At 42.2% G+C, this 15,073-nt stretch overlaps 1 protein-coding gene across 10 annotated transcripts in view; it reads right to left on the bottom strand.

The window, feature by feature from the left end:
* Positions 1-15,073, bottom strand: part of LOC142956078 (band 4.1-like protein 3) — a 44,925-nt gene that overhangs the window by 27,048 nt on the left and 2,804 nt on the right. For 2 of the 10 annotated variants that reach the window (XM_076097384.1, XM_076097389.1), the window contains exons 1-2: positions 9,085-9,262; positions 1,654-1,823 (exon numbers count right to left, since the gene is read on the bottom strand). In XM_076097384.1, the coding sequence (XP_075953499.1) occupies positions 1,654-1,812 (159 nt within the window). In that variant the 5' untranslated portion in view covers positions 1,813-1,823; positions 9,085-9,262. Of the gene's footprint in view, positions 1-1,653; positions 1,824-7,967; positions 8,027-8,690; positions 8,835-8,997; positions 9,273-15,073 lie in introns of those variants that run through there. The other 8 variants (XM_076097393.1, XM_076097391.1, XM_076097390.1 and 5 more) reach the window with 8 other exon arrangements.

Genomic DNA, 15,073 nt, shown 5'->3' with positions numbered 1-15,073 from the left:
AGATGATTAGCTGATTAACACAGCAAGGCTAAATCGGATGTTCACAAAGTTGTATAATCTCAAGGGTGTGCATCATCATGTCGGTCATGCGCTAGCTTTCTAATGTGTACATTCATATTTTTTTCATTAAAATTGTGCTAAGAATCCATCCCTCACCCAGCATCTGCTGCTCTCTCATTACCGTCCATTACCAATTGCGCATCGACTCATGCTCCATTTCTTCTCCTCATCAAACATTTCCATACTTCGTTTTTTCCACATCACGATAAAAGCCACAGTGCTCGGTCAGCGGGGCCGTGAGCCTGAGCGCGCTCAGATTGCATTAACATCACAAGAAAGGCAAAACATCCCAAAAGCAGCACTGACTTTTTACTGCCTGTCCACATCTGGCTGTGGTGACTTTCGACTCCTTAACGTCGGCTGATTGTAAATGACGGAAATCTATAAGTTTAAACTCAATACAGTGTTTATCTTCATCAGAACTCTCAGATAAGAACACCAGCTACAAGCTTAAGGAATAAGCAGGAATCTGCTTCCAGTCTGAAACAGCCCCACTGCAGTTTAGAAGCACTGGAAATTCAATTTGTAGAGTGATTAGATAATAGATTGTTTGGGCCGAGCACTTTAGATTTTAGAGAACATCAGTGGGGCTGCAGAGGGCTTCACTCTTCTTCATAACAGATCACCTAATGCTGCCCCGCCCATTTTTCCCACTCCTGGTTTACAAGCTATGTTATTTGGGAACCTTCAGCAGCTACACTGCGGCGATCGCATGGTTTTAAATTGGTGTACATATCCATCAGCCATCAGTGACTGGGAGGACGACATATGAAAATGGCACAACATCACGTTTTTAATTACTTTAGTGCCTCTTGGACCTACGAGAGTACAGAAGCATATCAGTTCCCATGCCAGTCGGACTCGGCTTACAAAAGCAATGTGTTTGTAATCACTCACAGCCAGGAGGGTAGAAAAGGCCCATCCAGAGAGTGGAAATCTTTACGCATTAATTCATCGAGAGAGCGAATTAAACCAACCTGCCATTTCTGCTCGCTATCGCCAAAATGGCGGTTCTTGATTTCATTTACTATTTTTGAATACCCCACGGTTAAAGATGCAGTGTGGACCCCGAGTCTACTCAAAATACCGACAATAAGTCATCGTTGCAGTTCAAATCAAGAGTTCATTTCATTGACCTGAACTAGAGATCTGGAACCATGAACTGCTATAAGCCTCGGGCTTTTCTTCAGTAGGTCTGTTTACCCAGTGAATCAGTCAAATCTGCTGACTGGGAACAATTACATTTTCCAATACGTCTTTCACATCATCTCCAGAATGAAAGCATCGAGCACTGACTGAAAGACGGATGCATCTGTTGCATGGCTACAAGCGCCACTGAGAACACTGAGGTCATGGCGTCAGTTTTTATTTTGTTCATTTACATTTTTCACACAAAGACACAATTCATTCAGGAGTGGGACGAATGGCTCGGATGTTTTCTCAAAGTCAAGCTAATCTAAAAGGGATACGTACGGTGTTTACGCCACGATGAAAACACCTTCAAATAAATGACTTAAGTGTTAGTAGAATATCGGAAAAGTATGTTTGAAGCTGAATGATTTTTCGCTGACTGTGAATTACGAAGAGGCTGACCTGTTCCTTCCTGGCCGGGGTGCTGTGTCCGGCGGCGGCGGGGAGCTGCTCCGGTTGGTTCTGAGGCGAGGTGGGTTCGGCTGCTGCTTTAGCCTTCTCCGTCTCCTTGTTCTCCTCCGGCTGCTTGGCCTCCGAGTCTGCTCCTGATTCAGTTGTCATGGTGAATCACGCTGGAGTGTGGAGGGGGGGTAAAGGGTAAAGAGGACAGCTAGATGAGTCAGCTGACTAGTTATGAATTTATCTACCGTCAGCTCCTCTCTGATGCAAATGCAGACATGTGGATATTGTTTGAAAGCAGACTAAAAAAAAATGGTAAAGTGGTTTTGGTGCACTCAAGTCTCGTTTTTAAGAATCTCAACAGCTGATGATGGAAAGTGCTTCGACTGCTGATGCCCTGACATCCACAGTTTCTACAATATACTCAGCGTTTCCCTCGAGGGCGACTGCTTTTCTTTTGGGGGGGAGGGGGTAGTTGTTTTGACTTGAGGGGGCATTCATTTTCCTATTCAGGGACTCATTTTGGTAGCGAGACTGCAGAGTGTTTGAATGCCATCTCACTGTCCACAGTCCCCCCTCGGTGAAACACGGAGATACAAAAAGAGAGAGGAGAGAAACTAGAGGCAATAAATTACATGAAAAGATAAATCAAATACTTATTATTTAGTATTCTTTCTTTCTTGTATGTATCGCACATATAACTGGCTCAAAACACTCTCACGTGGACTGCAACTCAGGATTATTGTCATTATCGGTAAATAAAACGGTATAAAACAGAGAAAAGCAGCGTGCTGGAGAATATTCAGCCTTTTGGTTCGAAAACATGACCTGAACCATCAGCAAATTCTTGTTCTGTTGATGGACTAACATTAATGTTTCGGCTCCAAAACAATCAGTTAAGCAGAAAAAAAAAAAATCCTGAATGAAAATAATATGTCCACCATGTACTTGCAATACACTGGCGGCAACCTTGCAAACAACCCTCCAAAGTACATGTAGTGCACCAGCAGTACACGTCTCTCAGAGCACGACCTTCCCTCTGTCAATAGCAGCATACCAGCGACAGACGCCGCCCTCAGGGCCAAAAAACCGTGTAACAAGAGGAAACATCTAATAGCCGGTTTTGCCAAACGAAGACGACAGATGGGACGGATTGCACCGGGGGCCCCCTGTGCTAACCGTACCCACAGACTTCGACATTGGGTTCTGGGGGTTAGGAGGCCGTGTTTTAGGGACAGCACACTGGGGCCTCTGCTGCAGGAAGTCTGGGGTTTGTAGTACGGATGCCTGTCATTCTGCTGTCGGCCAGCTCTATTTATAGGGCCGTGTTTACTCCGGGAGGATTCGGGGGAGGATCTCTGACTTCCAGCCGGGGGACAGCGGCCACTGGATCAACAAAAGCAACACTGTGGTGCTGAGGCGATCCCCAAAACGACGGCCATGTTTTATGAAAAACTACAACAACTACAATTGGAAACTATGGCTGTGAAACCAAACGCAACAAAAAAAAAAAAAGAAAAAAAAAAGAAAAAAAAAAAAGAGTATCACTAGGTATTGATTATTTTTGAAACAGCTCAAGCAGGAATTCGCTTTAGGGGGCCAAAATACTTTACAATTTGTAATAAGAAACCCGTCTCAGTTCTTGAAAGCTTTTTCAAGGACTAAATTTGGCCCACATGCCTAACGCCACATGTCCTGCTGTGAACAGGACTGGCTGGCACATAGCTGGATTTATTAACAGCTGGAGTCCCTGCTCTCATCATGCCTCCATGTTGTTTTGTTCATCTTACACTCTGACAGATACAATGCTTTAAAATACTTTGAGCTAAACTGAAAGGAGTGTTTTGTTGTCTCGTTTAAAGCGCCATAGGTGAGATTAATAGCGTGTAAACTAGGGAGAACAACATCTTGATTCAATATCATTTGGTATTACTGCTTATTGTAATGCAGAATGATACATTCATATTCGCAAATAAGCAGTGGGTTTCAATTCCTATGGAATCACTTAAAATGGGGATACAATATAAAGCCAAATAAAGATTTAACAAGTAACACAAAACACTTCAGTTGAGAGAGTTGTTGGTGTTTAAATGGAGCAGAATGATCTGGACTTGGACACGTTACTTCTGCACACGCCATTATCGAAGTCAGGAACATCAAGGGTCACTGAACGCAACATGCTGATCAAACTCTTACTCGAGTTTAAACTTCAAGAACTTCAGGTGCCATAAAAAGGCCGTAAAGATGGCCGAATGTTGATTACAGGCCCGAGAAGCGGAAAACGTACATTGAAGCGAAGAAGTCACAAGATCCAAATTCCAACCCTGGCTTTTTTAAAAAGACCATATTTTCCAAATGAGGCTAACTAATGCTAAAACCACCTTTAAGGCAAATTCAACTGGAGTCCTTTTCGGAAGCGCTCTGCTACTTTGTTGTGTCACGTGTGGCAGAGTTGAGGAGCGGCTCAGTAATCAGCGACGGCTGCACAGCTAACCGTTGCTTCTCTCTCAAGCCCCATATGAAACGGGAACTATAGTAGGAGGGGAGGAAAGGAACATCTTAGCACCATAGAAATGGAGGAAGAATACGTTCAGTCACTGGTGACAGGCACTCTTCACGGGGCCGCACAACAGCCCTCACACAGTAGCCTTGTGTGTGTGGCCCTCACCATGGACTGGCACATACATAACGCATTCAGAAAGCTGTGTTCACAACTCATTTAGTGTCCTGGATCACTGCTGGTATACAGGAGCGGCTGATTATTGCACCAATGTAGAGATTCAGCTTGAAGCAAAGTCTTTCAAATCTAATCATCTGTCAGACTTTCGAACACATTAAACGCGTGCTTTGCCGCTCGATTGCTGAATAACGTTGAGTTACAGAGATTCAACATGTAAAGTCATTAAAGCTTTTACATTTGCTGTCAGACACAGCTGCTGTTTTACAGCAAAGATCCTCAGGCGCACAGGAAGCAGGGATGGATTCAAGACAGTATTGAATCTACTTATCATATCCGAATCATTTCAAATCTACCTTTCAACATTCGCAAGTAACTGCAGGCTTAAATAAACAAAACTCAAAGATGTCTAACTACCTTTCGTTGGCTGAGAAGGCAGAAACAGCCTAATTAATGTTCACAACCTCTACCTACAACCTAAGAATGAGAAGCTGCTACCCATCAGAACAGCGCAATTAAAGGTTAATCAGGGGTTTATCAATATGTAGCTACATTATATAATAGATCACTGACACTAAATACTGTGGTGCTGCCCCATGCATGCACACTTCCATATTAAAAGGTCCATTTGTGATTGTAATGCGTACTGTTGGAAGTGACACACACACACACACGACTGCCATCTGTGCTGAGTGCCATTAGCCAGAGTAAACCACAGCTGGGCCCATCCCTGTCACCCCTGCCCCCCCCCACACCCATAACCCCTTGAGGAGCTTATGGAGGCTACATGCAGGGGAATAGTTGGCGTCTTTTGACACGTCCAGGCCCATCCTGAGTGGGCCTGCAGTTTATGATGAGACCCTTCTACATGGCTGCAGGGCTGACAGCTGTCACACACAACAGCTCCTGTAACAGGATACCATGTAGCTGGTCTGGCGCCACTCAAGTGAGAGTTACCTCTGCTGAGGGGCCACAGATCCCCGAAGTGTCCTGACTTCAAAACAACAAACTCATTTATTGATTTGTCTTCTCGTGAAAGTGAAAAATTCCAGGCAAACCGTGTTCGTTTCCTACGTTTGTTGTCATTTAACATTTACATTAGATTTGAGGCATTCAGTGAATACGTTTAACTGCAGTGACTTACATTGCATGCACCATTAGCGCTGCATGCACAGTGCGTGTAGGGCTGTCCCCTCTCAGTCAGTTTATTAGTCAACTAATCTGTTGTTGGTCTTAGTCGACCAAAATCTTTTTAGTCAATTAGAATGACTTCATTCCAAGAAACTAGTGAGCACATCTCTGTAAACACAAGATTTAAAGTGGAGCTTTTGCTGGTTCTTTAGAGAAAAACTCAGGTTTTACAGATCCGTCCATTAAATCAACGAACCGATTAGTCGACAAAATTGTACGAGCATTAGTCGACTTAACAGTTTCTTTGGATTAGGCCAGCCCTAATAGAGTGCCACCATAAATGTAAACTACTGGTGAGTAGGTAAACTGTCACAATAACTAAAGTTACTTTTGAAAGGGACTTATATGATAAATAAAATACTATTTTTTAGCATTATTTTCATGTCCCCAGCTTCTCCAAAGTGAGAATTTATCGTTTCCCTGTCTTACGATCTCGTAAATCTAGTCTGTGTTTTGGATGGTGTCTGGTTTTTGAACATCATTTTAGGCTTATGTAAACTTTGCTGAACATTCTTTGTCTAATCTAATCTACTTGATTAGTTTGGAAAATAATAACCAAATGAATCAATGCTGAGAGCAATCAGTAGTTGCAGCCCTAGAATAAAGTTAGACTGGAATGAACCGAGCTAAAGTTGAACTTGTCAGTCCACTAAACTGGTGTAACAAGCAACACCAGGAACTTATTGCTAGCCTGACTCTCTATAGAGACTATTACTGTTCCTCACTGACACAACAAGCTGCAATGTAAGGACAGACATTTTGACAAAGTTGATTTAGGCATACGACATGCATACGACATGTTTCTCAATAACATCTCACGGCTTAGCAAAGTGTCGTCCTGCATTTAACAATTCAAGAAACATCAACAGATCCGTGCTCTACCTCAGTACGTTCAGCCAGACTATTGTCCGGCTCTGGTGCAGCATAAATTAAGTGCAGAGACAGGTCTGGCAACTAATATTTAATTTATAGAGCCAACAAACAGGCCAGCCAATAACAGAGCCCTCTATTAGAAAAAACGTCCTACGAAGCTACAATGGTACAAAATGGTAGAATGAGTGACTGAGCAACACATCTAAAGTGAAGACATTGGTTTTTATTTTTCTTATCTTATTATTTTAGTGTTGGGATGAAGACATATTTTGCATCGACACTCAGTTGCCAGTTTATTAGGTACAGTGGAATAAAACAATAAATCCTACCTTCATGAATGTTACAGTGTTCAGTTTTTGTTGAAGCAGTTTTAGAGAGGGGTGGATTCAAGTTACGGCCATTTCGGAGATCTTAGTCGAACTGTATTGCACTAAACAGCAAGGCATTTCTGTTTAGTCTGCCCTCATTGACATGAATGGGGCAGACACAATAATAGAAACACGCGTCATTGGAACCACAAACTACAGCCTCCAAAATAATCATTAACTTTCAACATCTCTTTAAAACAGACTCAACAATAACTGAACATTATAATCTTCATGAAGGTAGTATTCATTGCAGATCTGCTCTATCAGGCTGCATTCGTTTTAGATAGCTGCACCCAATAAACTGGCAACTGAGTGCACGAGCGTCATCCACTGCTTAACTGAAGGTTATTTTGTGAAACGTACATGTCTCGTAACAGCTGAAACACATGCGTTCTTGCACGTTGTATTTTTTTCTATTTCGTAGCCATTCCAGCGGCTTTTCACAGACCTTTTAGTTGAACCCTTGTAGACCGAACAAGACCAGACACTCCCCAGCTCAACAGCAGCAATTGGGGAAGGGATACTCGTCACATGAAGGTGACTTCAGGCTGAGAGCATCTTTGCTGAGGAGGCCATAAATCCTGTCAGCTTGCTGCGTTTACATTCTTAGCATTACTGTCACTCGCAGCAAGGCACTCAGGGATACAACAGACAGACCAGCTAACTTATTGCTATTATTATTCGCCACATCTAATGTCTTTGTGGCCGTGCGGTCGCTTAAGGTCAGGGTTATTTTCCTTGAAAGCCTGGCACAAACATCACCAATGAGTCCGACAGGGAAAATATCTGCAATACATGTATAGCAGCACTCTGTTCAGCTGCACAGCACCTTTGACAAAAGAAAAATCCCCCGTTAATGCAAAAGATCAGAACGATATCTCGGAGCTAATAACTTGTTAGACGGGCCAACGGGGATGAAGCATACGCGATTAGCTATAATTAATCAGTAAAGTAGCTGTGACTTGATCACCAATCATGTCTGCAGGAGAGCACCATGTTAAAATGGGTTGTTGACATCAGCTGGGACACGCCTTCACCACACTCACTTTTATAGTTATTTTGGACATTGTGCTCATAATCTGCTTCTCATTTTCACGATTCATCAGTTGGCGTCAGAAAATAGTCACAAGGTGACGTCATCAAATTCACCCTTGTTGACTTTAAATTTTTTTTTTAAAAAACAATGAAAAGAGGCTTTTGCAGTTTACCTTTAAGTGACCCCATTGTGTCTCTGTGTTTACTGTCAGCCAATCACAAGGAAGGAAAAAGGGTGTCATGTTTCTGGAAATCCAAAAGCCCTAAAAACAAAGATTTGTTTTGGGATTGACTTGTTGTTCATGCCTGTAAAGCTTCGCCATGCCTACAGAAGTTGGGTTTTGCAGAAAGATCATCCTGAATATCAAATAAAGTCAGCAGTTTTTAAACAAAGACAGTTATCTTAATATTCTAACACACTGTTAACAGGTTTAAAAACATATTAGGCTGGGCTCTCTTCAATGCATACACTACGAGAGCCTGCTAACAAGGCCCACGATGTCGCTGCCTCCAATGCTACTGCAACAACAGCTTACTGTGCATCTTAATTAAATTGTCAAGTCAGACTCCGGCCATTGCATCTCGTGCTTGTGGATGCGAGGATGCTAAAAGAGGATCCAGCCCGTGTCATCCTGCCCCTAACCACGCCTACCGCACTGCAGATCAAAAACACTCAAGAATGTCGTCTTAACCTTCCGACAATTTAACAATTGCAATCCATTAACTGCGCTCAAATGTTGCCGTGTCTGCCAGTGACTCAGCACTGTCCTCCACTGATGTAAAAAACACGCGTGGGTTTAAGGTTGGGGGGGGAAAAGAAATCAGATCTATCGTCCCGTTTCCCCCCCATTTCCCCACTTTCTGCCTCGAAACCGGAGCACGTTAGCCTACTGTACCTTAAGCGGCTTGTTGCTTTGAAACATCCGACTTTGAGCTACAAAATAACGGCCGCAGCAGGCAGCCCATTCAGCGAAAAAACAAAAAACATGTCGCTAAAACGTTACGCAGAGGCTACAATGCAAAAACGCTGGGATGAAAGGGTTACGTTTCCGACACGGTTAGCCACGTCCGCTCGACTTTTCCGCCTGAGTGAATACAGTAGAAGAGTATTTTAATGTTAATTATCTGTCAGCGGCCGCGGGTGTTGTGGTCGGACGACCCGAATGTGGAATAAGAGGAGATTAAACGGAGAGCTGAACATACCGGGGAAGCGCGCGCGCGCGTGTCTTTTAACACCGCCGAGGTGTTCGATGTGATGAGAAAAGCAGCAGAAGAAAAAAGGTTTATTACCAGGTAAACCGTCCTCGTTCAGCTGGTTTACGCGAGTTGCATTCAGAGTGGGCTTCTGTTTCCTGACAGCGGTGCTACTCTGCTGCAGTTCCCCCTCTCCACCAGCCTATCACACTCCACCGTGCAGCTGAGTAGAATTGTGGGATATCAGGACAGCCGGGGCATTATTTTAGCAGCACACCCCCTCAACACACACACGCACACACACACACACACACACAGCATGCCAATGAATGGCATGAGGTTTGTTGTTTCACTGGAAAAAGGCAGCGCATGTGAAATTAAACTGAATCAGTGGTGAAATGTAAAAAGATACAAAAAAAAACCTCAATACAGCTATGCCAATTAGTATATTAGTATAATACTAATTGGCCACTGTTTGTAATACTGTAACTGAATTGTTCATATAATTTTTTCAAGCAAAAATGACAAATCTGCTCTGGTTCTCAATTGTGAGGATGTTCTGCTTTCCTTTGCAGTACACTGAATATCTTTGTATTTTGGACTGTTGGTTGAACAACAACGTGCTGATGAAATATCCCCTCGATATTGGTCAGTATTGTCTCAGATTTCATACAATTAATCAAGCAAGTAATCAGCAGATTAATCTATAATGTAAGCAATTATTAGCTGCAGCCTTAGTTCACTTAAACCAGATTGAGAATGCTGCGTATTTATTTTCAAACAATGCTGTAAAAACATCCAAAAAACAAAGAATAATGTTTTCTTTTCTGCAATAAAAATTAATTTAGCAAACTTAAACAACCATTCTGTTCACCAGAATATTTTACTGTTAAATTATACGCCAAAAAGCTTTGATGAGCTCATTAAATATGATGCATTGCTATAGATTAAGGTACTCAACGGTATATAAAGTAGTTAAAATTAGCTCACCCTGTACCAGCCACAGAAAAATGCTTCTGAAAGATTTACTGACAGTCCGCTCCCAGTCTGGAGCACTTTCAAATATTCTCCAAATGAAAAACATAATCCAAGACATATTAAAAGAAACCAATATAGTGAGCACATGAACACACCGTCACACACACACACACACACACACACATCTGCTGCCCTCCTCAAGGTACATACATGTGGTTGTACGTGCACAAATACAGACATAAAAGCATTTTTTAAAATTAGTGTCTGGGTTGTTCCCTCTGGGGATTTTAGGGTTTTGCCTCCCGCCTCCCAGTGGGAACTTGACCCAACTCGGTCACCCATTTGACTTTTATTTCATCCAATTGTGGTATCCAAAGTAGGATACCACATGCCAACAATTTACATTATATGCAAATACAAAAAACACAGTCGTGCACATTACGGCTTCAGAGAATTTTCTGCCGCAGTCATTCATGAATTCCCTAAATGGCGACAGACACATAGCAGGCATGCTTTGCAGATAGTAGCGGGTAAATCAACTAACGCACACAGTTCAACTCCTACAGGCAGCCAGACAACTGGCTCCTCCTCTAGCTAACTGCAAGACAGCTCATAAAAAAACAACACCGACAACAACGATGAATGTTTTGCATTGAAGTCATATAATCACGTTACAATCCAAAGGGGATTGAGCTTCTTCTTCACGTGCAAGTTTAAATTCCTTAACTTTGCAAGCAGCCATCAGTGAGTAGAGTGAGGTTTAGAGCTGCAGTAGCCAAACAAAGGGTGGAACAAAAATATCCCTGCAACCCTCGACGCAGTGAGGAGAAATAATAGCCGGTGAGGGCTGTCAGGAGGATAGCTTTTTTTCACAGTGACACTGTAATAACTCATGGCAGTATCTCTGCTGAGTCTAATGTCATAGCTCCAGTAACCATAAAAGGTCTAAGAATGTGGTTTTACTTAGGTGACAACATGAGAGGAAGCCTTACAGCCTCAGCAATCATTACGGTAAAATACAAATTGCACACACTGTTATTCTACCATTTCTCAAAATGGGTTATTTCACTTCCCCCCCTTTCATTTCTTGTTTTTTAAGCACAGATATGATTGTTATAATAAACTTCCCCGCAATACATCTCTCTGAGAATACACACTGCACATTAAGCAGGAACAACTAATTAGCTGTCCTCTGCACAGCCAAACAATAGTTATCTGCATTTAGAGCAGGTGGAGTCTGGCACGGTGTTGTCATGAGCAGACTTATCGTCTGAGACATTGCTCATCACGGCCCGTCTGACCGGTGGGTGGTGACTGTGCGCCGGTAACGCAGGGAACAATCTTAAACTGTAAATGAAGGATTCGCTTATCTCCGAAAGGAAATGTCAATTCTCACATACTGGCATTGTTTAAAAAAAAAAAAAACTACTTATTGCAAAGAGCTTTAATTCATGAATTAGCTAGATGTATTTTTCTGACTTTACAGATAAAGACAGAAAACAAAAAAGCACAAGACAGCATCTACCAACAGCCAACTCGGCAAAACGTAATACGACAGTCAAAGCTGAAATATATGAACGCATACTTCATCTCTATTTTAAATTCTTTTAATCAGTGTGTAATACAAACCAGGCAGCACACTCCGGCCTTCCTCAGTGAAAATGTATAACTGCTGACCAGCTTTATTGTATTCAGTAAATAATCTCCGCTGTACAGGAACTGATACGTTAACCCACTGTGTTTGACTGACAAATGGGGAAAAACATCTTAAATTGAAACATCCTCCAGATAATTAACGCGTCAAGGAAATTCTAAAATCAGGCCCGCGCCTCTTCAAAAATAGAGTTCCTACTGTCTATGAGTTCTCACTCTCTGTATGTATAGTGATCTGCAGATAAGTGGGAGTGCAAATCTCCTCAGAGCCTCCAGAACAGCCCTTGGTCAGCAGTATGATTAATACCACACAAGACAGACAACACGTGATCTCTGGACTCTACGTAGCTTATGTGGCTGCTTAACTCTTCACTTTTTTTTTTCTGCTGCGTGTAGACACTTAGTTCCTGTGCAGCTCATCTGCTCCGAGGCCCGACCTTGAACTCGGATAGCCTTGAATTCCAACGTCTGTTCTCTCTCTCTCGAGTATTAACATAATTGTGAAACATAAGGTTACGTTGTCCTTTTCATAGAAAATGAACTAGCAATGCTGCCACTATCTCTTCTATTTTACATGATTCGTGACTTACGGGAAGAAAGTTGCATGATACTGATCTGCTTACACAGCAATTTGGCATTTAATGATTCAAATTAAAGTAAAGCATGTCAAATGAATGGATTTTAAATTAGTGGTATATCTAAAACCGTAGTGCTGCGAGACTAAGATCTGGGAGAAAAAAACATTAAATCCTTGTGTGTATGAAAATGTGTATATACTCTAAACTCATTAACAGTATGAACCTCATTACAGCTATTCAATTTCCAGTGCTGCAGTCAGAACAAGCAGGCTGGCACTTCATCAATACATCGTTATATTGAGTTATGTCCCTTACAATACATGGCAAAGTATCTGTGTGATCTAATTTTTTTAATTTATTTTTTTAAAAGGTCAGGGAAAAAAGTCTCTGCCCAAACACAGAATTACATTTCCATTTTGTCTTTCATACACAACAACCAGGGACTTCACCGGGCCCTTGTTACCCTCGAACTCAATGAACTCGTAGTGAAATTGGCTCCAGCTCGGCTTTCTTCTTCACCTTTAACTAACCAAAGCTACTATCCCCTGCTGTCCAGCTCTACTCAGCTGAAAGCGCTTTCACTCCCAAAGGGCTGCAGGTCAGCGAGCATACGAGCCAAATTAGTGTCAGATTTTGACGACCCCGACTGGGCCAAAGCTCCCAAAACGACTCCCTATCTTGAGCACACTCTGTCATCACACTTCACCCACATTTTAGAAAAGTCATTCTTTTCAACCATGGCTCCCTTTCATATAAAGCCAAGGGTACACAGTGCAGTTTAATGTGAAAAGGGGTTATTAACAAGATACTGAGGAGCACTCCCCTTCTTGTTTTTTTTTGTGCATGTAGGAAGCACATCTTATCTCGAAGGAATCGTAAATGTGTTCTGCGTTTGCAACCTTTGGAAAGCATTAGGCTAATGATTGTGCCCGTCAAGTGATTAGAGACGAGGCATCTTCAGAGAAAGGGAGGGGCGGCACATATGTGGTGGGAGGCAGAATTTAGAATCATTCTTCCCTTTTAGAGCTCTCTATGGATACCAGCGTTTCAACTAAGGAGAAGAATATAAATCACAGAATTTATTCCATTTTTACAGCATTCTCTTTTCTTTGTAAACAAAAAGGACACAATATGTTCAAACAGAGACTTGGATTGGTTGATGCCTTTATGCGCGGCGCGGAAAGCTCAGAAAAATCCACCTCGTTCCGAAAAAGAAGTACGTTGCTTTGTTGCCACGTAATTAATATTCATGTTCTGTGTGAAAGTATTCATGATAAAAACATTTCCTTTCCACTTTTCCTTGACCTGGATGGAAAACATCATGAGGTCAAGGAAAAGATGGGAAGAAGAATTGTTGAATATTTAGGAAAAAGCCATGCGGCGTTAAGAGAATCCGGCTGCCCTTACTCTAGGCTACGTAACTATGCCTCAGCAGATGTTATTGACGTGGGTATGCTGTGGTGCCGTCGCATGGAATTGTGGGACGCCACTATCACCTTTCGTAAAGGATGCTAAAGGAGATAAGAAAGGAAGCATTGAAGCACTTTTCCTTTGCACTTATAGAATCAGACCAGCTCTTATCAGGGCTGCCTGTTAAGATACTTCCGGGTCATTTCCCTAAGTGAGGAACCTTTCTAAGCAAAAAGGACTATTCGACTGCCGCTAAGAGTCTACAGTCATGCTAGCAGCTTTGTGTACTTACAGCGCTAAGCTAAATGCTAACAAATGCTAACGTGCTGATGTCAGGGGATCACCAGAATTACTATCCTGAAGCAAATATGAATGTTTCTACCAATTTCATGGAAATCCATCGTAGAATTGTTTAGATATTTCATTCAGGACCAAAGATGTAAACCGACCAACGACAACAACAACAAATCTAAAGGATCCGTATTTTTTTAACTTCCAAATATCAATACTAATATTGACTAGTATTGTTGGGCTATAATGCATCCGTTTGTTTTCTATGTTTAGTTACATAATAATAGAAACAATAATGTGGGACGTGTCATAGTTTGGATAAACTAAGGCAAGGACAAAGGAAAGCTCAGTGCCTGGATGTTCACAGCAGAATATCACATTGGAACCAGTGCAACAGAGTTTTTGGCAAGAAACAAAAGTTCCTTTACAATAGCACATTTGTGGGATGACTTCAAAGACTATAAATACCCTGTGAGTGTCAAGGTGCCACCCCATGAGCTGTAGCTTTATAAGGCAAAGGCAGCCCCATGCTGCTCTCAAGTGATCAGGCAACATTGGGAGATAACAAAACTCCCAACAAGCTTATCTCTCCACGAAACAAGATTTAGTCATAGGCGTTATCTCCGTCAGCCCCCGAAGTGCACTGCACTCACGTGTCGAGTTCAGCTCACTTCAACTGACAGGGAATCTGTGTTGATGGTTTTATTTGCATGTTGCACTTCATGCGGAGATGCTCTTGATGTTACATTAGAAATAACAAGTGAGCCGGAAGAAGTCCAGCGTCTTGCTCAGGGACATGTTGATGGACACTTCTGATTTTAATTACATGATGATGCGAGCTGCGACGACCTTTTTATCATGATAGTCACAATAAAACAGTTGTTTACTATCTTAAATTTACCATCTTATCACTAAATCTTGATAATGCCAGAGATTTGCAGACTATTTCTTTTTACCTTTAACCTCTAGTTCTGACTGTGACACACACACACACACACACACACACACACACACACACACACACACACACACACACACACACACACACACACACACACACACACACACACACACACACACACACACACACACACACACACACACACACACACACACACACACACACACACACACACACACACACACACACACACACACACACACACACACTTTGT

Source organism: Anarhichas minor, unplaced genomic scaffold, assembly GCF_050575085.1.
Source record: "Anarhichas minor isolate MPS153535 unplaced genomic scaffold, ASM5057508v1 ptg000024l, whole genome shotgun sequence".
NCBI lineage: Eukaryota > Metazoa > Chordata > Actinopteri > Perciformes > Anarhichadidae > Anarhichas > Anarhichas minor.
This window is presented reverse-complemented; position numbering and strand designations above follow the sequence as displayed.